The sequence below is a fragment of the Pseudochaenichthys georgianus genome, chromosome 11 (assembly GCF_902827115.2).
Source record: "Pseudochaenichthys georgianus chromosome 11, fPseGeo1.2, whole genome shotgun sequence".
Lineage (NCBI taxonomy): Eukaryota > Metazoa > Chordata > Actinopteri > Perciformes > Channichthyidae > Pseudochaenichthys > Pseudochaenichthys georgianus.
The window spans coordinates 6,920,586-6,948,031 of record NC_047513.1 but is presented as its reverse complement, the minus strand read 5'-3'; the positions used below and the strand labels follow the sequence as shown (position 1 = coordinate 6,948,031).

Genomic DNA, 27,446 nt, shown 5'->3' with positions numbered 1-27,446 from the left:
AACACGAGGAACTGCCGCCAACACTGAAAACGTGACGTGGATCATAAATATATCAACAATTAAACGACATCTTACATTTCTTTTCACACAATACGTCTCCTTGCAGTATCAACACTAATTCGGCTGACTTTTATATTTGATCCAATTGGTAGATAGGCTGTATTTACACCATAAAGGTGCACAGCTGATATAAAGGGACACCTAGTGGTTAAAGCATGTTATTGAATTTCATTATTTTTATTATTAGATATTAATAGGATCCCTATAAAGTATATTCATTACTCGTTATTCTCTACTAATAGTTCATTAAAGACTGTATATAATGACTATTTTGCACATCCCTTTCAAGATTTCAAGATTTTCTAAGGTTTATTGACATATCATATAGGCCGACACAACTGTGGTGTAGTTCTGCACTGAATGAAAAACTTGGGTCGCAGGTTCCTCAACAGTGCATTACAAGACATCTATCAATATGTGTGCATACCTCCAGCAATGTTAACTATGTTGAAGCACTTATTTTAACTGATATTATACATAATGTATTATACTCTTATGATGTATGCAGATATTTCATCTCCGGCCTTGTCAGGTATTGAACAATCAATAAATAAAGAACACAGAATTGTTAAATATAAAACACAGAATTTGTGTGATTATACTAAATGATTTACAAATAAACACCACTGCATATTTACAACTGTTACACATGCTGATGTAACGCAAATGTTCCAACTTGGGATCAATAAAGTATATCTTATCTTAAGCTGATCGATGGCTACTGCCATATTTGCAAAATGTGCCTCTGAACCTTGACAAGTGCATGTTTCAGGCTTATCAATTAATGTAATGTTATCAATTAACAACAGGGGTCACAAACATAAGACCAGCTGTTAAATAAAGCTCTTCTGACCTTAGCTGGCATGTGGGTATATATATTAATGCTGCCCATTATGGGCACAAGCAATTTTCACCCATTTATTAATTATATGTTTTAAAAGTGAGTGTTTCCTATCCCCTAAACCTCCAGGGATGTACACAGTTTAATACTGGCAACTTCTTATTATGGGAAATACGAAAACGTCTTTTAAAACTACAACTCCCAGTAGAGACGTGCCATATAGAGAACAAAAGGGCCCTCAAGTCCCATCTTTTCATCAAGGCTTTCGGTCCCTAAATCGATCTGTTGTTTTGTCTGTCTGACCTTTGTTTTGTTTTGTGTGTGCTCGCCCCAATTCCTGTAAAGCGACCTTGGGTCCCTTGAAAGGCGCTATAGAAATCTCAGTTATTATTATTATTATTATTATGTTGCGAAACAGAATAGCCAGCATGTGTAGTTCTGGGGACGGGGTGGGGGAGGGGGGACGCGGTGGACCCGTTCAAATCCAGTTTTGGACAGTCTGCCGTGGTTCCATCCCATTTCAAGTGCTGTTCGAGAATCGGCTTAACCCTCGGAGCACACTCTCCAATCACAGAGCTTGAGGACTATCACGGGGTTTGTCAAACAGAGCAGATGGTGTAGTCCAAACGATAGCTGGGGATTCTGGGTAGTGTAGTGTCTTCTGCCATCCTTTACTCCGAAAAAATATTTGTTTCTCCGAATCGAAGGGGAAAAATACAAAAGCATTGCACACAATTTCAACCAATCAATGTTGTGTAATTAACAAGGATAATCTGGTGTTTTTTAGTCGATGAGTAGTGCAGATATCACTGTAAAATCAATCGACAGTAAGAGGAATACTTACTTCCGGGTGTACAATTCTCCGTTATCCAATGGGAATGGACGCTCACATTACCTTTAAGGGCAGCCGACACAAACGAATGCCGTGCTTCCATGAACGTCAAATCCCGCCGCAGATGGGAATACATTGCAATCAGTTGAAAGCTATTTGCGTCCCTTTATGACGCTGAAGGAGCCTAGGAGTGTCACAACTGCACGCCACGGACACTGACCAAACGTCGCTCCTGGACGCTTATGGAGTGAGAGTGTGTTGTGTAACCATGATGTGTCATAAGAACAGGCTGACACATGGAAAGCTTTCTCATTCATTTTAAGTTAAACTTCCAATTGTAGTTTCATTCAGGAATGAAAAATCAACCATAAATAACACTGAGCTTATATTTCTCATTTATTGTAAGCAGGTGTAATTATTAGTATAACTGCATGATTTAAATTGTTATTAGCGTGCTCTGCGGACATTGATGAATTCTCTTCTATTCTTAACACCTGTGTTGACGGTTCAAAATTCACAACACTGGTGAGAGATATCAGGTTCTTCCAAAGTATACCTCTTGAACAACTTGTATTAATCACTGGGGGGTTGGATATTTATTTCTAAACAAAATGGCCTCCCATTAGACGGGTTGTTAGTCTTGTCTTGTGAGGCCCATATGCATAAGTTATGGCAACAGGTGGAAGTCCCTCGAGAATGAAAGTGTGTTTTGAGTGCAGCGCTGGGTTATAATAGTTACTGAACAGATCTATTCTTGTAAAACACGCAGCTCTGTAAATACTTACCGCAAATATTTATCCCAGGAGTTTACTCTGTCAGTCTTCAAGTTATTCTAGTTGAAAGACGGACTAAAATGACTTATGACATTTAGCTCAATGAGATGTTGCTTAGGCAACCACAGTGACCTCGCCTCAGTGAAACTCAGAGGAGTTTGCAGTCTTTTTTGGTTAGTCTGTGGTTTTTGAATATCCAAGAACTCCAATTTAAAGTCATTTACTTTTTCTCTGTGTCTTACAAAATACATATTGAAGGCAGCAGACATTGAACACAAAATCAGATGGTGAAGCCACCTGAAAGGTGCATTATTATGCTCATCATTTGCCTCTAACACACTTTTCTTTCTTTCCCTTTTTGCTCATTTGATCTTTCAGATGAAGTGTGACAGGTCAAACATCACAATGACAGCATCCTTGTTTTTCATGATCTCATCTTTGTGTTTGCTCTCTAAAGCGGAGCTCTTTGATTACATCTGTGTCCAGTGTCCCACTCCCACTTCTCAAACACTCTTAAATAAGCAAGTCCACTGGGAAACCTGCAGCTACAACAGACCTTGTTTTTGGATTTACACACTGCTGTGTGTGTGTGTGGGTGGGTGTGTGTGTGTGTCTATACATACACACTTAACTTCTAAGCCGCAGCTTCCACAGAGAACCCCCCCCCCCCCACACACACTTTGCTTCCAGTACTTCCCTCCGATCGGTTTCATGCAACTTGATCTGGAATTCCAAAATAGCAATAGTCCCCCAGTTGTGCATGCATGCTGTGCACATATAAAATCACTTGGGATTTGGTTTCCATAAAGTGCAGTTTTTTTATGTCTAAGTAGAAGATATTTGAGCATCAATCAGATAGATTGTAGAGATAAAATCCTTATATATATATATAACATTACATTTAGCTGACGCTTTTATCCAAAGCGACTTACCAATTACAGGGACATTCTCCCTGGAGTAACGAAGGGCTAAGTGCATTACTCAGGGGCACACTAGTGGTGGTGTTCCTGGCGGGATTTGAACTCACAACCTTCCGATCTTCAGCCCACCTCACTATACATTACACCACCACTATCCCTATATATATAAATGTTAGTGCTGTCAAAATTATCGCGTTAACGGCGGTAATTAATTTTATGAATTAATTGCGTTAAAATATTTAACGCATTTAACGCATGTGCAGAATGGCCCGCCCCATACGTGCCACCAGTGGCAGCGCCAGGGTATGGCTGGGGTAGGCTACACCCATACCAAGAAATGGCTTAGCCCCACCATGAAAAATGATGTTAAAGTAAGCAAAATAAAGTCTGCCAACTCGCGCGGAGTAAATTGCACAGACAGCAGTTTGTAAGATTGATTTCAGTCGCCACGGTTTTGAAAACTTTTGTCACGTAGTGATCATCTTCTCAATAGAACATCTTTGATAACGGCGTGGTGTTGTTGCAGGAAGTCCCGACGGAGAATACTCTTGCTGTAGTACAGGGCAGAGCCATATAATAGTAATAATATGGCTCTGATACAGGGGTGCACATAACTGGTACGCAGGTTATGTGCGTAATCTGAAATGCGTACCGTCACTTGTGTCACAAAGCGCATTTGCGTACCGACGTACTTGTGAAGCTTTTCCAGAAGGCGGTTAGATCACCGGACGACAGACTCGGTCTCCGTGTGCACATACAGGGCTGCTGTTAACGTCGGTCTGTACAACGGACTTGTGCCAAAACTACGCCAACCGGCTGAGGAGGGAGACTTCCCCCCCCCCTTCACTGGACAACTGCGTTAACACAGCTGATCACAACGTTCACACTCTGTGGTCACGAAGTACTCCACCAGGGCGCCCCCCCCCCTCTGTCGACTTTCCTGAAGTACTCCCCCGTTGATAGAAATCAACACGTAATGAATTAAGACCCCACGGTTTGATGATTGATAGGTGTGTGGGTTGTCTTTCATTTTGACACACAGAAAAATGTTATAATAAACATAGATACTGTATGTTAAATGGATATATCCGCCTTCTTTCATTTATCTTTCCATTCCCACAACAATATACATAAAGAAATGGCATATTTTGGACATAGTTCGAATGGTGATTAATCATGATTAATTAATTTTTAAGTTGTGATTAATCTGATTAAAAATTGTAATCGTTTGACAGCCCTAATAAATTTGAATATGAATATAAGAGACCAGAACAACTTTTATTCAGGTTTGTGTAAGGACTATAAATGCTGAGGATTGTCATTAATGGATATTCATTTGAAATTGAGGAGAATAATCGTATTTGCTCCCTTGCTGATAGTGAGAGTTATTTGAGAAACTGATGTCGATAGAGTGCTAGGTGGAGCCAGGTGATGGTTAACAAAGGTAACAAGTTTAGTGGATAGTGATTTCCGTTTAGTGATGGTGACATGATGTCATGGGGGAAGTAGTCTTGTCTAAAGCGTAACGTTAGTTATTTACTTCTGGCAATTACATTTATGGCAAGCCACAGATGTAATTCCTGCAATACTCCGAAATCAGATTGCAAATGGAGTCATTGCTTTTTGTTGCTGGATCCCTTGCAATGCTAACTTCCAGGTTGGCCTACAAACACTTCATTCGCTGCACTCTATACCGTAAATGTACATACGAGAGATTGGTGTCACAATGCAGACTTTTTATTGGCCAGGAACATCAAATCAAATCAAGTTTTATTTATATAGCACATTTATAAACGATTTTTGGTGGAGCCAAAGTGCTGTAATACAAATAGCCTACAGTAGAGACACTTTACAGCAAATACAACAGCACAGATTGTTCAGAATATCAGTATGAGAAAAAAAACGACACCCTCTGTCCTTAGATTAACGTTAATGCTCCTGGAGTTTGGCCATTATCTTAAGTTCTAGGTAGCAAATTAACATTATTGATCTTTGTTTATTCCCAAGGTGTTGTTGAACAATTCCTTTAAACAATATATCATTTTTACAGAAAGACCATAATCCATAATCAAAAAGCTTTTTTTGGCTTCTAGACTGTAACGTTTGATGGATTGGTGTAATTATGTGTAATCACTGCAGTCATTTTGTATTATATATTTAAATGGTGTGTGTGTATGTATGTCTCTACATGTCCTGTTACCCTCAATACTTTGAGCAGCCTTTCAATTGACTGTTTGTGTTAAGCCCTGAAGAGCTGAGAGGCTCTTACAGTGAAATGACTCCTAATTGAAATGAGAAGGCCTCCGACTGCACGTCTGCTGTTCGCTAAACTGTCAATCATCTGCTGACATAATCTGATTAGAATCAACACGCAGTTTAATGTTGGATTAATCACATTATAAATTCATAGCAGTTGGAAACCAATACACGAATCCATCAGACTAAAGCTGTTGACAACTTGGCATGTTCATTCTTCGGTCTCTCTCTCTCGCCCCTGCAGGCTGTGTGCAAGCCCGCCTTAACCTGCCATCAGGCCCTGGGGCTGATGGTTTTGTAGGCCCCCTATTTAAACAACAAATCAAAGTCATGTATAGCCTCTGCAGGCTCTGTGATCGCACTTCTCCACTCTGCTCTACGCGCGCCTGGTCCTCTCCTCCAGATGAGTGACGTATCGGGCCTCCCTCATGTATTTGTCCGGTTGCCGTTGGCTCCCCTCCACGTAGCAAGTCCTCATCGTTCTCTCCATCTCCTCCAACATCCCTCCTGTCTGTTTTTCCTCTCCCGCTACTCCATCGCTATCAGAACCAGACGGCCTACTTGGCTCTGAGGCCCCGCGGCCGCTCGGTACAGAACTCAGCTGTCCTTCCTCCTCATCCTGGCCTACAGGTTTCAAATAACCTGTAAGCTTCGGCATGCTTTGTAATAGCTGCTTGTCTCGAAACTCCTTTTCCCTCAACAATTTCCTTTCCCGAGCGCCACTCTCAAACTTTTTCTTCTCAAACTTTTTCTCCTAAACAACCTTCTTCTGTCACTCAGTCGCAATTTGAATAAGTCACATGTGAAACATATTCTCATTCTGATTGGCTGTGAAGTGGTGCCCACTGACTGTTACGGAGTCATCATGTTTGAGAAAAATCTCTGGAATCCATCGATCTGATTGATTAGCGGAGCAAATTATCAAAATACTACGGAGGGAAGATATTTTCGTTTGGATTACTGGTCTGGGGGAAGCTCACGAGTGTGTGTGTGTGTGTGTGTGTGTGTGTGTGTGTGTGTGTGTGTGTGTGTGTGTGTGTGTGTGTGTGTGTGTGTGTGTGTGTGTGTGTGTGTGTGTGTGTGTGTGTGTGTGTGTGTGTGTGTGTGTGTGTGTGTGTGTGTGTGTGTGTGTGTGTGTGTGTGTATATTTGTTTCCCAGGAAAAACACTCACGAGAAACACCGGCTGTTGTTATGCCTGCTGTGACGTCAAGTTACTCCGTTCTCCGCTTGTAATTATGCCGAAGCTTCAAAGTTGTATTTATCATCTGAATTTACTGAAACAAGTTTAATATTCTGAAAGCCAAGACTTTCTTTATTTGAAACCCCTGCCGTGTTATCTATGATTACTATACGCCTCACATTCATAATTTCAGCGGAGGGGAACAGCAGAACAGCAGAGTGGAGGGAGAGCTGTCTTCTTCCCTTTACAAGCTTCAAAAATATATTTATCGTGTGATTTTGGAAATAAAAGTTTCTTATTCTGAAAGCCAAGACTTTGTTTATTTAAAAAATGTTTTAAAACATCCGAAATAAAAAGCTTTTTTTTTTTTTTTAATTGGCTCATGATAGGCCCCTGATCTCCGTAGGCCCCCGGGCTTCAGCCCAGGTCAGCCCGTGCATTAAAGCGGCCCTGGCTGTGTGTGTGGACATAAGGAATACAGTGTATGCCGCTTGGGTATCCTTCTATGGTCTCTCAGTTTGATGACCCCTGTTGAGAGAGGACATTCTCATATATTATCTCTCCACATAAATGCACACCTACACTCCAGCCACAGTGAGTGTACTGGAGATTACCCAGGATGCTGTGCTGCAGCAGGGTCCTCTCACCTGTCTGCTACTTCACATGAGTTTGTAAGATGACCTGTTTGCTCTCTGTTTGTTCACATGTGCAGCTGAGAACATGATGTGTGTGCTTGTGTGTGAGTGATTGGACAGGACTGTATGACTGAACTGTTTTAAAAATATTGTACCTCCAAAGATGTTGCTTTTCTTAAACCAAGACAAATGCTTTGTTTTCATATTTTCTTCTACTTTGACTATTACTTAACAAATGAATTGCATCTTTCAAATGGATCGTTGTGTACTATAAAACGAATGACTAATTACAAATACCTGTCACGGGTAACTTCTTCAAGCGTTTGATATAGAGTGGTGCATTGAAGACGTTTCTCTGTAAGCCGACCACGAGCGTGTTATCATGCCAAGGGCTTCCTCGGCAGGATTTCTGCTTTGGATTTTGAAATATTACAGAAATTAAATTAAAGTTACATCTTTTGGCAAAAACACGATTATGATGCTTTCAGGTTTTGTTCCGCAGGGTAATCTCCACAAATTGACACCACTTTGTGATTTTGGAAGGCAGATGTAATCGTAATCAAGAAGATTTTTTAAAAAGTTAAAAGCATCAATCTGCTGCACTTTGAGAGCAACATTAGGGACTACATCTATGGATACATCTCAACAACACCCAGATGAAACAGAACTGTAAACAGATTTACTTTTGCTTTATGCATATTTTACAAATCACTCCCCTTTCAAACTGTATTCTTGTGTTACTGTCCTATAGTATGAGTTGGAATTATGTCATACCTGTTATTCTCTTGTTTTTTATTACTATAATGATCATATAAAGGAGTGCCTTGGAAATACTTATTTAAATAAATGATTACCAAACCGTTTGAGAGCCACTACTTAGACTAAAGTGAACTATCTGAACAGAGAGTCCTTCACCTCACTGAGCTGTAGTTATCAGCCTCTCAGTCTGACAGGAGAGAGCTCTCCCTGCACCTCTTTAATAACAGCGCCTTATGTCCGGGTGCTAGTGGAGCACGCTTGTGAACTGTTACGGCCCGTCCACACAGCGGCGTGCGTTGACGCTTGGAGGTGGGCGTATCTGAAGCTTGGAGATTTTTTGCGAGCAACGCGACCAACAACCAATCACATGAATCTCTTGCCCCCGACATACAAAGCAATAGCAATGTTAAAACGAAGTAAACTGGATATAAAATCCCCAAACAGGCGAAAACCTACCAGTTTCATCCACTGTCTCTGCCACCTCCCTCCATGCCTCGCTCCTCTGGTTTGTATCCCGGTAGATGAACAGAGACCGATCATTCAGCACCGGGTGATTCACTACCGCTATAATGAATTTTCCCTCCATTTTTTGGAATATGAGGAAATGAACTGCGTAGTCTTTCCCAGCATACACGCGGTTTGATTCGCTAGCGCTTGTACTGGCAGATTTGCATAAACGGGATTTCATTGGCTGACGCCTCCGTTCAAAAGAACATTGCTCAACTTTTGAAGCCAGCAACGCCAGCAACGCTCCACGTCGCTTCCCAAAATGCAGTTCGGCTAAAAGTGACGTCACCCCATTAAAAGTGAATGGGCAGAAGCGTTGGAATCTTCAACGCACGCCGCTGTGTGGACGGGCCGTTAGCGACGGAGCCTCGCAGCGTGGAAACTGTGGCGCGCATCTTTTTACAACTAAAGACACAGCTACACAAAAAACGCAGCATGTGAACGGCTCTGAGAATCTGCCTTGCTACAAAGTAGCAGTGAAAACATGGCACGGAGTTTCATTGATTTGGGCATTCTCACAATAAGCGAGTGGAATGGATTTGATAATGAAGCACTGACACACCGCTCTACAACGAGTGGCGAGTGGACCGATTCACAGACTTTCTGCATAGTAAAAGTGGGGGGTCTAAACTAATCATTTTAAAAGGTGGGGGAGACTTGTCCCACCCTCATATAATGGCTGAGACGCCCATGCATAACGGGCTAGTGCACTGAGAAATGATCGCTAATAGCCATGAGCATATTCAGAAATGAAACAAAGGCCACAGTAAAGAACCTGATTGTGATTTGTTAGGGATCCAATAGGCATGGCACACGTCATACTGACACCACCAACACCTTAACATCAGCAGTGGATCCAGGCGTAGGGAGCTCTTCAATCAGGGTAGATATATTGACTCTGACGGCAGAAAGTCTTTATATTGTTTCTGCAGTCAGACCAGTTTGGCCATCGTGCCATTTCATCTGGCAGTAGTGTGTTCTTCACATTCATTCACTGGGACACAAACCCTTTTGATGGTTGATGACATTCAGATGTGATGACTTGATTTACTGTGTCTCTGGTTCTTTCTCTGGAACAAGTGCACGTCCGAACCATGAGCCATGTCAAGGGAACTCTGCCTGGAGAGGACGGAGTAGAGCTTCTGTAATTGAGATGGGATTTGCGTTAGAGTGGAGGATTACCGTCTTCCCAACACCAGGGAGCCAATAACAGCTGACGGTAATTATGCTGCCAGACTATAACACGCACGAGAAGTTATTTTAATCTCAAAGTCTATCAGAAAAGATCAACCAAATCACGTGGTCTTCCTCATACCTTTGTTTAGATGTGGTTGGAAGCACTTAAAATTATGATTTGACATATTATGTCATTAATTGTTTTTTAATTAACTATTATAGTTGTGTATCTTTTTTGTTGTAGCATATTCAACTATAAATGTAGTGAACTGTTTTAGAGTCAGAGCTGTGTTAACAATTCTGTTGTCTTATTGCTAAGGGCAATTAGAACGGGTAACTACTGTCTCTCATGCCTGGAAAAAGAGTCCATGTGGTGAATCCCTATTATAATACATCCATCTATTCCTGCTGCCTGTTTTACAGTTTTACAGTTTTACAGAGTCTCAAGAGAAAGAAAGAAGCAGAAAGAGTTGTTTTAACGATGAACCTCAGGTGATGAAACAGTTTGAAGTCAGTGTTTACTTTCCCACAGTGTTTGGAGTAGTGGGGTGGTATTGCCTGACACGATGAAAGGATGCCTTTCTAATCTGCCTGTGAGGGTGATGTCACCGGCAGAGAAATAGTGTCTGGTCGCTGGGACATTTCAGTTTCCAGGATGCATTCAGATGCAACCTGTCATGTTATCCTGCCACAGTGCTCCGTGCGGTTACACTATAACCGATTGGGAGGAGCTAGAAATATAGACCCCATTGAGTGGTTGCACTCTGAGCCTTCTTTATGCCCACATGTGTCGATTGTGTGTATTTATTCATTTACTCAAGTGCCCCCTTTTAACCCTAGCCTGGGTACTACTGTGTGGTATGAGGATACACAGAGGCCCTGGCCTCACGCTGGTCTTTGGGGGTAGAACAATGGTGCCAACACCCTGGTTCTGGCATGCTACAATAAGCCAGACTAATGCCAGGAATGTCAGTAGAGCTAGCTGGCATGAACTGCAATTTTCAGCAGGGTGCCTGAGTTTTGGGAAGCACTGCTGCCAGTCTTTTCCAAGAAACCCTGCCCAGAGCTACTGCTTAACCCTCTCTCGTTATAGCAGCAACTATGAGCTGTGGATCTGTAATTGTTATTCAACAATTACAACATTTATATGGATTGTGTCTCACCTGGTTAAATGTATCTTAAAGGCTGAGAATGAATGAACTTGCACCTTCCTGTAGGCTATAAGGGCCCCAGTAGCTCGTTCTGTAGATCTTGCTGGTTGAAGTCCCAGCTGTTAAGTAATGTTGAAGTGCCTGTGAGCTAGGCAGTGGGCCCTCACACTGGTCCCTTGGAGCTGTATGTAATCGCCTCCCACAAGTCCTATCACTAGGATGAGTTTAAAGCAGAATCCTTTTGAACATGTCTCCGCTGTGGGACTTCGAAAGGATGAATGACTCTATTCAAATATTCAACTTTAGATGCAATGCATATATTTATTTGCCAAAGTAAAAACAAGACTGACAAGTTAACGGTAAAACAAGGTTTAAAACACTGCACACATGAGTGCTTGATGTTGCGAGAGTATTGTACGAAGTATTGTACATAATCTTTCTTCTGGATTCACGTCTTCCAATGGTTACAGTTAAACTATCCACGCAGAATGTTTGTTTTCTTTTGGTGATAAACAGTTCCTCTGGCTGACCCGAGAACAGCCTCTAGTGGATATCTGTCAGTGCTACAGAGGGTAAAGAGGCAGCCTGAATGTGGGTCTTTAGAAGTGGTAGATCTGAGGGATAGTGGGCCTCACCATACATTTTTCATCTTGACAAAGTTAGTGCATTCCTCCTGTGTTGGTGTACACACTGACACTGTTAAGTGTTCTCTTTCTTCTGTCTGCAAGTCACACACGCACACACACACACACACACACACACACACACACACACACACACACACACACACACACACACACACACACACACACACACACACACACACACACACACACACATGCACACGCACACGCACACACGTTACCCTCTAGTTGCTCTCTTAAACCTTCTGCAGTAGTGACCGTCAGCCTCTGGTTCTTACAGTATGGCCCCTTTTCCGGCACGTTGTTATGTGTCAGTCATTTCAGTGGATAAACTGTATAGTAATTAAAATCAACCGGGATTTGGACAATTATAATCATTTATTTACATATAAAATTCACAAATAATATGCTCTCCTCAAAGCCACAACAATCAAGTAATTTTTAGGCACTTAATTCAAGCTCAACTGAAACAAAGGAACTCACCAAAACCATCTTTGAGTCTTTCTGCTGTTCCAACACTGACTCAGGTTTCTGCGAGTTAGCAGGATTGGGGGGATGCAGTTTACGCACCTCAACACCTCATCAGACATCACCCAGAAAAAAAGAGGAGCCCAACTTGTAGCTACTTTCATGTGATTACCTGCTCTAGAGTTGGCCTCACGGGGATTTCATGCTGACACTAAAGATGAAGAAACGGTTTTGCTTATAAACTGTTGAATTTGCCCTTTTTTACGTGTGAGAGGAGCAGGGAGTGGCCATCGCAAACAGGTTATTTTTAGCTGCAGGCAGTTAACTCCCTGACTAGGTTGTTGTCTGTTTGTATATGTGTGTGTCGATGGGCTGCACCAACTGTTCTTGGAGTTTGATATCGCTTTAATGAATCGAGACGGCACTGGAAGGCACCGACAGTAACACCTCCTCCCCCCAAATAGTGGCTGAGAATGGTACACCACTACAAAGTGTCCTGGTACTGCTCCAACTTCTAATAGTGGGAAGGGGCACATCCCTGAGAGGGGTGCAGGGGGTGTATCAGGTCCTCTGATGAAGAGAAATGAGACTTTTAACCGTGTCTCAGATTGAGTTCCGACACAGTACTGAACAGCTGCGTGAAAAGAGAAACATAAACTCTCTCCGGTGTGGAGTCATGTGGCCCACCTGGCACGTGGTGACATTTAGCAACACAACTTCATTTTGTCGTCTTTTAAAATTCTACAATTGCATTATGTGATATTTTTTTAACTGATTCTAAGAAAATAAATTGCACAAAAACTTAGTTTAGCAGTGTCTAGTGATGGGACAGATATAACACGCTTTTATTTGCCGATGTATCCGATGTCTTACACTTCCTCTCTGATAGTTGGCATCAATGCCTGTATTCTGAACGTACCAAGATATACATATTATGCCTTAGTCTTCTTCTTTTTTTTTTTTTTTTTGATATACTTTATAATCCCCGTGGGGAAATTTTTTCTCTGCATTTGACCCATCCTAGTGTTAGGAGCAGTGGGCTGCCATTTTGAACGGCGCCCGGGGAAACTTTTACAGTTGTATGAACTAAGGTAAACATGAATCAGTTAATACTTTATATACATATACAAAATGTCCACCGTCTTTTCCTATCACTAATGATAGTATGTTTAAACAAATATTTGTTTGTAGACAAGTTGATGTTTCAGGTGAGGCCTGACAGCGACTGCCTACTGTTTTCCATCATGGGTCATCACCTGGGGGCTTCTTCCCTTTGGTGTGAAGCCCGTCACCCTACTCTTCACTGCAGCTCTTTTCTTCACCTCTCTCCACACGGCACTGATCTCAGCAGGGCTGCCCCTACAGTCAGAAATCACAGAAAGCGGCTCTCGGGCCATTTAGAGCAAACCTCGATCCAATCACAGTGCACCACCTCGGAGTGAATGCAGAGTTTGGGGGGAAAAGGGATTAAATGCAACTATTTGTATTGAACAGCAAAGTGGTATAACAAAACCAAGAACAATAGCCCCTTCGTACAGCGCACACTTTGACTTGTTATCTAAATAATAACATTAAAGAATGTTGCTGTATTCCGTTCAGCCAGTTCCCTTCCAGGGCTCACTGGCACCGAGACAGCCACACCTAGATGGAGAACATCCATTAGCTCTGTGTCCAGATGTCTGCTGTCAGGAAGGTTGGGTTCTATCATCCCAGCATTTTTTAAATTCACAGTTTTACTGAAAGAATGTACATTTGTCAAAAGAGTCATGTTTGCATGTCATTGCTTTCTCCCAGGTTGTGTACCACCTGCAAAGTGGTCTACCAAGGAAGAGTAAGACAAAGGCTCATCAGGGCTGATTCTGGTGTGAAGGGCCGTTATTGGTTTTAGGAATGGCCCTTCTCAGGAGTAAGGCTTTGAGAGAAGTCCGTCTGAGAGCCTCAGATTGGGGAATAGCAGACCTCTGTTAGTCACAAGAAAGTGACATATTTGATTAAACAGTATAAATGGGAAAAGAATGCATGTTTTGTTCTTTTACAGTATTGAGCAAGTAGGAACATTTGGATAATTGAATCAAGTTTGACTGTCACACTTTGATCTCTTTACAGTAAATAAATATATCCCAAACTTAATATTTAAATCTGAGGGGCTGTTGTCGTCCTTTGAAGAGTTAATCTCTCCCCATTCCTCGCCCACAGAAACAGTAGTCAGTGTTCATCTCCTCCCTGCTGCTGCTGGAGCTGTAGCTGCCTGAAACTGGATCTGTGCCGACAAGCATTCATTGATTGTGTGTGGATGGTTAAGGAGTCATTACAGCCCCCCTGAATAATGTCTCCACTGTAGCCCAAGACTGTGCTATAGCCCACGGCTGAACATACATCAGTGTGTAATGCAATTTGCAATAGAGGTGTTTTAAATGGATACTTCTGTCTTACTCACACTTGAAGTATTTATTTGGCAGCTGATTGGGCACAGGATGAATAATTACTGTGCGAGGTCAGAGGCAGGCTGTTGAATTCAGCATCACGCTGTTAGAAAAAAAGAAACCGTAGGATCACTTAAAGTTGGAAAAACGAGCTGAATTTACAAGTTGAACATCTACGATGGAAAAACTTGCTTTTGTATCTGAAGAATTTATATATAGATAATTTGCCCCCGATTATTTAGTTTAATGCCAGTTTTATGTTTCCTGCAAAGGAGGCCTGGTTTAGTTTCAGGACATATTTAAATGCTGTTATTGTGGTTTACTGTCTGTGATGGGTTTGCAGGCCAAGTGAAATATTTCAGCTATTTATCTTTTATAATAAAAATCAGCTGTCAAAGTTATGCCCTTTGGATCGGGAGAACATTTTAGACAGGTAGTCAGAACATAGCAAGGTTTATTGAATTGTAATGGATGCTCTTTAAAACCTTTGCACTCAAGATGTCTCGCCACGGAGCGATTCATTAGGAGGAAGACGGACCATGAGCAGGAAATGGCACTGACTCTGAAACTTGAACCGGTGTGGAGCTGTGGCCCTGAAGCACGGGACCACATGGACATCTGTCCTATAGGAGAGTGGAATGGATCAGATCACATGAGGGAGCTGGAGCTGATATTGTGGGATTCTTCTTTATTCCAGAACATAAGCCTATTTAGAGGACACCCCCGTCACCACATGGACTCCCTTGTGCTTGTATCATATTTTTATAAATATGTTCATTTTTTTGGTGTCTTTCTTGCTTTACATTTTAATATCTCATGCTATTATATTTTATCTGTTTATCGCACATTTCTATTTCCTATGTTTATAAAAAAAAAATATATATATACTTATATTTATTTCTATAGTGGAACAACTTTCACAAAACCAAATGTCCCCCGCAAAAAAGAAAGATTTTCTGCTTCTACATTTAATGTAAATCACGCTTTTCAAAATTGCACAATAATTCGTGAAATGATGAAACTCCATCCCAGTTCCAGTGAACTCCATGAAACTATTTTGTTAAGTTTAACGAAAAAGATTAAGGTTAATGTTTAAAACGTGACTCGGTAACGTCACATGACAACCTCCTGCATGTTGCAGCATTGTCGTTAAAAACAACTTAACTTCGGTTTCACACGGGAATCAAACAGTGGCTAAAGTCCAGTGCTTGACCACGTATTCCGTAGGATGCCAATGTTTTCTCATGACTCGAGGCTGACACATGAATAGTTTGCCGTATTCAAACCAAACAGCTCACATACACCTGCACGATCCTCACGTCTACACTCAACAGACACAAATACACCAGGAGTTATTCTCAGCTTCATCAGCCTGAATAAAACGGCTGACTCACCCTCTCCTTTCTCCGTATAGCAAAGTATAATCCTATTAGCAAAGTGTTCTGATTTAGACGAGGTTCTGTGGATTGTGTTTTCAGTTACTCGTGGATCTTCCCCTGTAGCTGAGCTGGCTTTCCTCATAATCTTTTTCCAGACTGCTGTGTCATCTTGCATCGACACATCAGTTTCTAAAAGTAGAAACAAATCATATTTGTATCGATCTAGCTTGACTTTATGACATTAGCTACGGCAAAGAAAACTGTTATGGCTTCAAAGGGGCGCTCTTGTGCTCATTTTCAGATTTCATATTCATATTGTATCCCTCTGCTACCGGGACATGTCTCCGTGCTCTAATGTTCAAACAGCTCTTTATGTTTCTCATACTGCCTGTGCTGCAGCACCTCTTTTCACCCTCTGTCTGACACCAGAGCCCAGTCTGCTCTGATTGGTTAGCTGGCCGGCTCTGTTGGTTAACCTTCTGGAGGAACTTAGGGATTTCTTTGCCTTTACAGACCATTTAAGTGCACACAAATCTATCGAACACACTACAGATAAGAGAACCACAAAAAGCATAATCGGGCCCGTTTTATTATGAGGCACTAGCAGATCATATTGGACACTTTTATGCTGATCCTTTTTAATAGAAATAATTTACTTAGTTAAATTCTGCCAACTAGGAATTCTGAGTTTCACATACTCCACACACGTATTATTATATGTTTTCCACTTCTAGTCAAAGTCTTAAATGTAGAGGCTGTCAATGTATTCATACTTAGACGGCATAGCAATTTCAGTATTGCTGACTTCAGACACGCCACAGCAGAGGGCCAGCCAGTCTTTGGAGGATTGAAGAGACTGCTGAGTCAAAGGCAGCATAACCTTCATCTTCTAAAATAACACTCTAACAATGTAAACCTTTATTTGTGTATTTGTACCGCTGGATTGGATCGTTTGCTTAATATCTTTTTTTGAACACACTCAATTTAAAATGTGTGTAATTTGAAGTTCTCATTAGCTGTCATGGGAATGTAATTCAATCTATCTCGAAGTGCCATCATTTCATTTCATTCTGATTGCAAAGATTAGTTAACTAAAAAAGTGCTGTGTCATCTGAGCCCCTCCCTGAGATCCGAGGTATCCTCTGCAGCGCTTTTCATTAAAATAGAAAGGCTTTTAGTTTTATAGGGGGAGGTAATGCTGAGTCACTGGCGCCATTGTCCTGAGGGAGAAGGAAACGTCCTGTTGTGCGTAGACGGCTCTGCTAAGATTGTCATGTTATGTGTTTAGATAGGTTCCTGTTTTATTTTGATAGTTTTGTCTACCCTCATGTGTCTAAAGTACGTTTCCTGCCTTGTCTGTTTTCCCACGGTTGTGATTGTCTAATTGTCTTCACTTGGTGTTGTCTGTCTAGTAGGGGTGTAACGGTTCACAAACATTTCGGTTCGGTACGTACCTTGGTTTTTAGGTCACGGTTCGGTTCGGTACGTTTTCGGTACAGCAGAAAAAATTATCACAAAACATAACATATTTTTTTTTTAATTATTATTAAACTGTGAATAATGTATTCACTCAAATAAATATAAAATATAATAAAATAAACATTAAGGTGCAGCATTTCGATTAACTGAAATAATCTGTATTTGAACTTTACTGTACTAGTACTCACAAAACATAAAATATTAGTTTTGGGTTTTTAATTATTATTAAACTATGAATATTCACTCAAATAAATAATAAAATAAACATTAAGGTGCAGCTTTTCGATTAACTGAAATAATCTGTATTTGTACTGTACTGTACTAGTACCTAAGCAGCCAGTTTGACATTAGGACTTGCTTGTCATTTCATGTTTTTTTATAGAAAGATGAACTTGTCCACATTGCTTGCCGAAAGGGCAGATCTGCTGGCACTAGCAATGTCTCCTGCTGTGGAGAACACCCTCTCGCTAGGGACAGAGGTAGTAGCAGATACAGCCAGGTAGCGCTTTGCTAACATGGCAACATAAGGATATTTACCGTTTGTAATAGCTTTGGCTCGGTCTGAACTTTTTGGTGGAGGCTTAAATGCTAATAGGAGTTGGGTTTGCACTTCAGTCTTTTGGTACCGGTGATATTCACGTTCGGGTGATGCCTTTTCAAATGAGTGTGCAAGTTTGATGTATTGCCAGCCGCGTAACCAATTTTAGTTGAACAATGCCGACAAACAGCTTTGGTTCGGTCCACCTGTCTTTGTCCGTCATCCTTGTACGTAACTGCGAAACCAAAAAATGTTCCCAAACCGGAGACTTCAATGATGCTGGAGGATTTTCGAGCTCAACTTTATCTGCGTTCGCACTTTCGACAGTTCTTCAAATTACTGACTACATTTGAACGCATCCCTCTGACCAGCTCGTCCAATGAAATGACTTGCTCGCTATGACGCGTTGAACACAATGGGAGCAAATTACTCTGAATGCTGCGACGCAGCACCTGAGATTACTTCCAAGAAGTTGTTCACGTTCAATTTTTTACGTTTAACGTTATATTCGTTCGGTACACTTCGGTACACACGTGTACCGAACCGAAGGGCCCGTACCGAATAATTTCGGTACGTGTACCGTTACACCCCTACTGTCTAGTATATATAGTTCTCGTCTTCCCCTGTCTCGTTGCCAGATTGTCTTGTGTGTTCCAAGCCTTCCAGCGTAAGATCATTTTGTCATCGTCCATAGAGTTATCGTCCATAGAGCTGGATTAGTGTATTAGTAGGTTTTGTTTAATTGCTTTATGTATTCAGTGTTATGACCTGTCTACATTAAAACACTTTATTTTGATACTTTGTTTGTCTCTGCATCGTGCATTTGATTCCACGCCCTTGTACAGCCCTAACACGTCCCTCAAGGCCCCGTCACACTGTCCCGAAATTGACACCCGATGGACGCACGATAAAAGGAAATGTTCAAATTCGGCTGTGATCGTAGCAACATCGGGCCATTCGTGAGGGCATCTAAGCCATCGTATGACGGCCGGTGGAGTTTCTCAGGCTCCGGCAGCAACTTCGTGAGCGGCAACTTCGTAAGGCACTCGTGAGGATACGCTGTGAGGATACGCTGGGATCCGGAGTCATGGATGATCCTGCGGTCCTGTGTCCTGGATCGCGAGCGCTGGATCTTGAGTCGTGGCTGTGGTCCTGGATCATAGGTCCTGGATGGATATCCTCGTGGATTCATCTTCCTATTATACACACATGCATTTCCAAACATTTGGACTACCTATGTTGCAAATGTATTATCTTTTCAATTTACACACGGCATCTATTGCACGTCTGTCCGTCCTGGGAGAGGGATCCCTCCTCTGTTGCTCTCCCTGAGGTTTCTCCCATTTTTCCCTTTAAAACTGGGTTTTCTTTGGAAGTTTTTCCTTGTACGATGTGAGGGTCTAAGGACAGAGGGTGTCGTATTGTCATACTGATATTCTGTACACACTGTGAAGACCACTGAGACAAATGTAACATTTGTGATATTGGGCTATATAAATAAACATTGATTGATTGATTGAGGGCATATTGTCAAATCGTGTCATCTTCGTGTTATCATCGGTGCATTCACCGTCACTCTGATCGGGGCGAATGCCCGAGGGCATAATTGCTTTTTGGTACTTTCATTGCAGTTGTATGTCTTAAATGTAATGTAAATGTTGCCTTCGTGTGTGGTTCGGGGCCATCTTCGTGCGAAATTCACAATTCCATATTCGTGTGTCCATCGGGTGTCAATTTCGGGACAGTGTGACAGGGGCTTTATCCTGATTTTATACTTTTTATTTGAACAGATATCTAGTTTTATAACACCACATGTCAAAGTAAACTGTTTATTTGTAACTCCTAGAGACCTATAGAGTCATATTTGATCTGGGAATGAACATGAACACTTCACATACAGCACCAGTTAAATCTGTCATCATTTCACACTCTGCCCTGGCTGCTTCCCTTCCGCTGTACACACTGTTGTGATGTGATGGTGCAACCTGACTGTTATTGGTTAAGGCGCCTCCCTGAGCACCACAAGGATGGGATGGGACAACATCAGGGAGGGGTGAGACTGAGGTGGGAGAGAAAGGAGGGGGCTCCTTCCTTCCTTTCACAATTTCTCTGCTGACAGTGATTATGTGCAAGCCGGCAGGAGAGAGAGGGAGAACAAAAACACTAAGCTGCCAACTTCTGTGGCAGCAGCGGAGCGGAGAGAGGGAGACACAGGCTGCAGTTAGCGGAGAGACGTTAGCATCCTGACTCGTCGGTTTGCAGACACAGTGAGCATGGACCATGGAAGATCTATCCAGCATGAGATCAGCTCTCTAAAAGGTACTCCTCACGCCTTTTTCAATATCTAGCGTATTCTGGACTGCCTTGTTTTCCCACGATGGTGAGGACGTCCTCATCGCTTGGGAAAAAGTTCAGTTTCGAATGGTTTCAGGGCTGTCGGGTAAAATGGAGGTATCATAATCCCCTGTTCTGTTGTCAGACATGCTGTTTGTGGATGAAGAGCTTTTGTTCTTCTTTGTGTCCAGGCGTGAGCAGAGGGATCAGGGGTCAGGGCAATGATTGTGCAGAGAGGATGTGTTTACAAGCTGTGCTGCTGCTGCTGCTGCATGCGGCACAGTGATTGCGTCTGCGCCGGGTGATGCAGAGTGACTGCTGCTGCATCGCCGCGGTAACAGCAGGGATACGGCCGTGCTTTGCCCTGCCCCTCAGTCAGAGATAAGAGTGTTCAGCCTGGTCAGAGGACAACATGTGCAGGAAGTCTGTTTCCATCTGTTCTGCTGCTCGTCGGGCTGCAGCATGGTTAGATGTTTCCTACATCTAGTGTTTCCATCAGCAGTGTGCTCCTCCCACTTATAGCTATCCCACGACCTGGAGGTGTCAGAATCCAGTTATACAATCCTTCTCAGTCTCATTTCTTGCAGCTAGTTCTCCATTCGGGCTTGATATTAAAGCTAATACTATTGACCGCAATACTGTATGTCTCTGACAACAATCAGAAACGTTCCAATGCACGATCAGTTTCACAAGCATTTTATTATTGAGATTGGAGCCGCAACTCAGTTTTATTATCAAATTAGTTTGGCAATTGTTGTTTAGATGAATTGTCTAAAATGTCAAAAAAGTGAAAGAATCCTCATTACTACTATCTCCTAGGTTACTTGAGGTGCCTTGTTTTATCCGACCACAAGTCCAGAACCACAAATATTTAGTTTAATTGGATATAAAACAGCAAAACATCAGTTTTGTCATTGATCCCTTAATCATTTCAACCTATATTTTCAAGGTTCAAGGTTCTTTGTTGTCAAACTAACATACAGCTGCAAGACAAAGTGTGAACCCTTTGGAATGACCTGGAAAGTTCAGCACTGTTGCTACTCTCCCTAGGAGTGGCCGTCCTGTAAAGATGACTGCAAGAGCACAGCGCAGCATGCTCAATGAGGTGAAGAAGAATCCTCGAGTGTCAGCTAGAGACTTAAAGAAATCTCTGGCACATGCTAACATCTCTGTTGACGAATCTACGATACGTGAAACACTGAACAAGAATGGAGTTCATGGGAGGACACCACGGAGGAAGCCACTGCTGTCCAGAAAAAACATTGCTGCACGTTTGAAGTTTGCAAAAGAGCACCTGGATGTTCCACAGCACGACTGGCAACATGTTCTGTGGACAGATGAAACCAAAGTTGAGTTGTTTGGAAGGAACACACAACGCTATGTGTGGAGAATCCAAAGGGTTCACTTTTTCTTGCAACTGTAGCTACAGAGTAATTATGTCGTTGAAAATCTTAGGTCACAGGCTTCTCCAACAATGCAACACAATAATACAGATAAGCAGACAATATTAAAGCAATATTAAAGTATATTATATTAAAAGTAATGCAAAAGAAAAATAGTTCTAAAAAAAGTGAGAGAGAAAAAGTGGAATAGTGCAATACGAGTCTATATACAAGTTATTGGATATATTAGATACATAATTACTAAGTAGCAGATGAATGTTATGAAATTGTTTCAGCAGTTCAGTTGTTTAACAGTCTTATTGCCTGCTGTCTATACTGTGTAGTTTTCTATTACTAGATAACATTGTTGCATATTTCAGTCACTTTTAATTTACTTATAGGGAAGTTCTTGTTTGTATGTAAGAATATTGATTCTGTTCAAATTAACAAAGTATTGTCTAAAACTCTGGTATCATACTTTTTCTAATAATACCCAACCCTTTTCTCCAGGGCTTGGTATTATGGTATGTTGCTTAACTTGCAAAGTAAGGCCAATTCTGTTTTGAATCAAACTCTTAGTCTTATTGTTGGCATGCACCCAACTGTGTGGATGTTCTGAGTAAGTTCTGTCCCTAAGGCCTCTTAAGCATACTCACATACTGCTCCTCTCCTTCCATCTATATGTCATGCCCTGCAGGCACCACTGTCTGCATGGTGGGTATTTCCAACTTATTAAGATGTTCAGGCCATTGAGAGTGCTTCATTCACTGTGTGCCTGTGACTCAATGTTCAGCATACTGTATGCACATATCTCACTAAGTAAAGGATTCACAGCACACTGACTGACAATTATAGCGACAGAAAGCCTCACATTTGAGGCGACAGAACCCAACCCAACTAGTGAGAGCCAAAAGGAGTGGAAAAAAAAAAAGCTGTTCTGTGTGGACTTGTGGTTTGTTTGGAGAAATGTGGTCAGATCTGGAGCAGCTTCCAGGATGGCATGGGCCTTTAAAGGATCCTGGAGAGGCATCTAAAGACGTCCTGCTCACTCAGACAGGCTGAGAATGTTTTCCACAGAGCTCCTGGGACAAAAGCTCCCTCGCTTCACTGAGCACTCCCAAAGGAGTTGCTCAATATGTTGAACACTGCTGCTTACTTAGTGAAGCTCACCTCATTTGTAAGCATGTCGTCACCTCAAGACCATTGCTCCCATTGTGCGCTCTTGTCAGCTATTTCCAGGCACTCAGTACAGAATCAGCGCTTTGACACAAGAGCCTGTTGCTGCTCTCCTGTGTGTGGGGACACGCGGGGCCACTTTGACTCATGGCTTTGATGACTCATTCCTGACGGTAGAGTTCACCCTTTAAAGCATCTTGATATTCCTCTCACTTTAACCTTGGTCTTCCAGACAGCTTTGGGTTCTTGACCTAGATATTTCTGAGCTCATTTAAGGCTTATGCAGGTCTCTGAAAACGGGCCAAAGGGCTGAATTTGCTGAACTAACAATGAACTCGTTTTAGTTACCGGGGTGATTCAGCTGATGCTTTGTCACTCCAACGTATTACATCACATTGCATGGAGCTATTTCCAGGCACTTTGTACAGAATCAGCGCTTTGACACAAGACACTTATCATTGTATCTCAATCTTGAAAATGACTCGGTTAATCATTTCGCAACGATGTCATCACTATCACTGACATGAGCCATCATGAACGAACTTATGCTAATCATACATCTATCGATCATAGATCTATCGATTTATGATTAGAATTTTTTTTTTTAATCTTTTCAAATATAATTGCTTAGAATATCTTAGGCTCTCAGAGAGGGCCTAGAGGGCCTGATGGCTCGCCACTGATGGAAGCTTTTCTTTCTTATTTACTTTCTTACTTAACTCTGAAAATGTATTTTCTTTTGTTTAGCATTCTTCTGTTTCTTACCTGATTTCTGCATTGTTTTATCTCCAACTTCTCCAACTCAACAGTGCACGACTGTGAGTGATGCTTCCTGTGTGTTATATGCCTGCTTGAAAGTTGGGCCTTGAGGTGCTCTTGACCTCTGGCGGTTTAGTGTTTCAGACGTACGCGACAAAGTGGTTTCCTGACAGTGGCAGGTTGTGTTTTGCAGAGCTACTTCAATATTTCACACAGATACTCAGAAAGTAATTGATTAATTATAACACTTAAAAGAAGCGGCTACATTATATATATAAAAACATGAATACAGAAGTTCTACCCAGATTAATATGTTCAGGGGGCGACAAGCATACAGTACACATATAAATAATAAAGCTGTGTTCTGCTTATCAAGTTCAGGTACCAACAATGACACTAGTCCTTTTTGGAATTATTCCGTGGATTCCCTTTTCCACAATAACGGTGAGACAACCTCACGCAGGGATCGCCTTGGTTTGAACTGGAATGAGAGTTATGAACGGAGCACACGCCACGGCTGACAGCCTGCTAATGAGCTCTGCAGGTGATTCTGGGTCATCAGCTGTTGTCTCCAAACCTGCAGCCCGAGGGAAGACCGTTGTGTCTATAACATGAACAGAGACGGACAGGAAGTGCTTGCTATTGTCGGCAATACCATGTGACATTGTTTTGACATCACTTGTGATTGCAGCATCAGTTAGACAGGTGATAATTAAGCTGTAACAAATCCATGTGTTTTGGTGATATTTGATATTGTTTAATTGATTAGATATTCAGATAAGGAAACTCAGAACCAAAAACAGAATATAGCTTTAAGCAAATGCTTTCTAAACACCCAGTCACCTAAAGGGGAGATGATATGGCCTACCTATCCATTTAAGTGTACTGCCTGTGAGCTTGGAGAATCAGACACCAGTAACAGCTTAGCATGTGCAGCTGTGTTGAGTGTGTCCGCATAATGTAATTTAGAAACATAAAAAGAAAAGCCCACTAAAAAAAAAAAAAATGTCAGTTTAAGTGTACACTTCATCACATTTTACCTCGCATAACGGTTATTTTCATTTGTATAATTGTGTGACTTTGATGTTTAAAGGGACTAGTAAGCGTTAACCACGCCACAACACATCGGAACTATCCGTTTAATGGTCATGAGGTGAAAATCCTTCTACTGAAACTTTATTGATTGGAGCTTTCCGTTGTACAGATAAACAACATGTAGGCTTTCCAGAACCAACTTAAAAGCATGCTTGGGGTTATTATGTGGTTTCCTCATGACGTATAAGTATATGGTTTAGATTGTAATCTCCCATTTAGTGATGAATAAGTATCCCACTATAATTTGCTTCCTTATTTCCCCTCAACATCCCGTACATGTGTATCTGCAGTCGTGCTCTGGTTGATCTGCAGATAACAGTCCAGCATCACATCAGCATTTTCTTTTCTTCTCTACCGCTGCACTTCTGCTGGCCAAGAATATCCCACATATAACGATCCAATGCAGGGGATACATAAGTGGCTGCTGTATTTGAGCGGTGGGGCTCATAGCTCAAAACACTAAATATGCTCGTGAAATGGACATCTTTCTGTACATGTGTAATTCTTGAGCGCCTGAACTGGCCTCATTAGGCGTGTCCGCTGAATGTTGCTGATGCATACATCCTGTCTGTGTTTCATGCTCAGAAGGGAGGGGTCGCATGTCACCCTGCCTGTATCTGTAGAAGCAGTATCAAGTTGCTCTCGGATGCTTCAGCTGCTATTTGAGCTGAAGAAAGTGGTGCATGGCCACGTTTCAGATTCCTCACCTGTTTCTGTCCAGCCAGGGTTAGGGTTAGGGTTAGGGTTAGGGTAGTCGCTCCAGATGGGAAAACCACGCACACTGCATGCAGAGACATACAAACACCAAAGAGCTTGCCCCGCCATAATTCAATTGAAATCAATATGTTCCAGGGGATAGTGGTGGTCTAGACTCTAATGGATAGTGAGGTGGGCTGAAGATCGAGTAAGGCACTTAGCCCTCAGCTACTCCAGGCAGAATGTTCCTGTAATCGGTCATTGTAAGTCGCTTTGGATAAAAGCGTCAGCTAAATGAAATGTAATGTACAAATTAAGAATACATATAATTACAACACATTTCCATTGTTCTTATCAGGTCTACTGAATGTGTTAGTGTCCTTCTGCTTGTTTTGGTTTTTACAGCCGAAACGTTATTCTTATGATCCGGTTTTATAAATCCCATCAACAATATTTTTGGACACGGCATCTCAACGTCAATGCTTTTTTTACCTTCCTGTCCAGCCGACTACATTTTTCCCACGCCCCTAAATACATTTATTAGCTGTATCAAATAACAACAAAGACCAAGAGTATTTGTCATGCTTATGCCCTGTCTATGCAGATCATGCTGGTCATGGCATTCCAGAGCCATTTTCAGGAACTTGATGTGTTCACAAATCAACTCCCCCTGTTCTTAAACTTTGGATAAACGGCACACTACATAATTGGAGTTTTGCCAACATTCTTTAACGCCACCCAATTAAACTCTTTATTCAAGAGTAATACAAATGCTCGCTTGAAATTTAGCACATTAACTTTGTCCTTACCTACTCGCACATTCTTGTGAATGCCCAATCTGTACTGCGTATATGCATCGGGCAAGACAGTGTTAGATTACCAGCTCCAATTGGAGTGTGGAGCTGGAAGCGTGCGAGCAGGAAGCCGTTTCCAGCAAAGCAGTTCTGATACATGTCGTGGACACCGTCTGCTGGGAACCAAGCGGCAGACAACGTTACCACTAACATTGAGCAGCTGAAGAGCTACATCGCTTTGATTACCTCCAGTAACCGAGAGGGGACATTTGATCCATAGGTATCTTTGGCACATACATATCTGTTGCATGTTGCTAACAGGTTTGTCTTATCAACTTAAGACAAGTAATGTGTTGGTATGAAGTATATTTACTCTCTGCTGGTTCTGCTGCCATAAAGTGGCCCAAAAAACAGCTGATGACCCAGAATACTCGAATTTGGTTCGTTTGCGTTTAGTTTGCATTGTGTTCCCGTGTAAATGAGCCTTGATACTTGATCTGAGGTGCATTATGGGTCAATGCAGGATTGGGATAGCATGGATTACAACAAGCCCAATATGAATGTAGGCACTCAGTCTTTGTTTCTCATATTCTGCTGTAGGTGTATTCAGTCTGTAAGAACTGATTGTGTGCTCTGTGTTGGCTCTATTGCTCAGTAACAGTAATGATGGTAGTGAGTGTAATCCTGTTACAGTTGTCAGTGAGTCTGTCAGTCAGGCTGGTTTAAGAAATCTGGCCACAATCTTAGCGGAGCGTCCTCCTAATTTAGCTGATGTGATTACATAATCTCATTAACCCCAGGTTTCCTGTCATTCAGTAGGGAGACTGCCTCTGCACTGACACATCCTCTCTAGTCCTCCTCTCGGGGGGACATGATTACCCTCGCCATGCTTTGTTTGCTTAGGGCCAGGGGGATCAGCTCAGGAATTGAAACCAGGTGACTCTTAAACCACTTGAAAGACACGCTTTAAACCCCAGCTGCTTCTGGGCTTGTAGCTGTCCCTGCATTGGCCAGCAGGTGTCGCTGTTGGTGAAGCGACTGCAGGCTGATGGCAGAGTTGGTGGGGGCCTTAATGAGATTGCATTCACAGAGTTAAGTACAATGAAGATCAATGCTACTCCAAAAGCCATTTCCATCTGCTTTATTTGTCTTTCTTTCATTTTGCCCTGAAGGGTTTGTGGTCTTCTC

The 27,446-nt window shown here is 42.0% G+C and overlaps 1 protein-coding gene across 3 annotated transcripts in view; it reads left to right on the top strand.

Annotated features, from left to right (window-relative positions):
* The window catches only part of pleca (plectin a), a 117,194-nt gene that overhangs the window by 13,320 nt on the left and 76,428 nt on the right, over nucleotides 1-27,446 (top strand). Inside the window, exon 1 of one of the 3 annotated variants that reach the window (XM_034093824.1) lies at nucleotides 20,199-20,341. The exons of the other annotated variants lie outside the window; for them this stretch is intronic. Within the exon in view, the coding sequence (XP_033949715.1) occupies nucleotides 20,296-20,341 (46 nt within the window). The 5' untranslated portion in view covers nucleotides 20,199-20,295. Of the gene's footprint in view, nucleotides 1-20,198; nucleotides 20,342-27,446 lie in introns of those variants that run through there. 3 annotated transcript variants of the gene reach the window in all.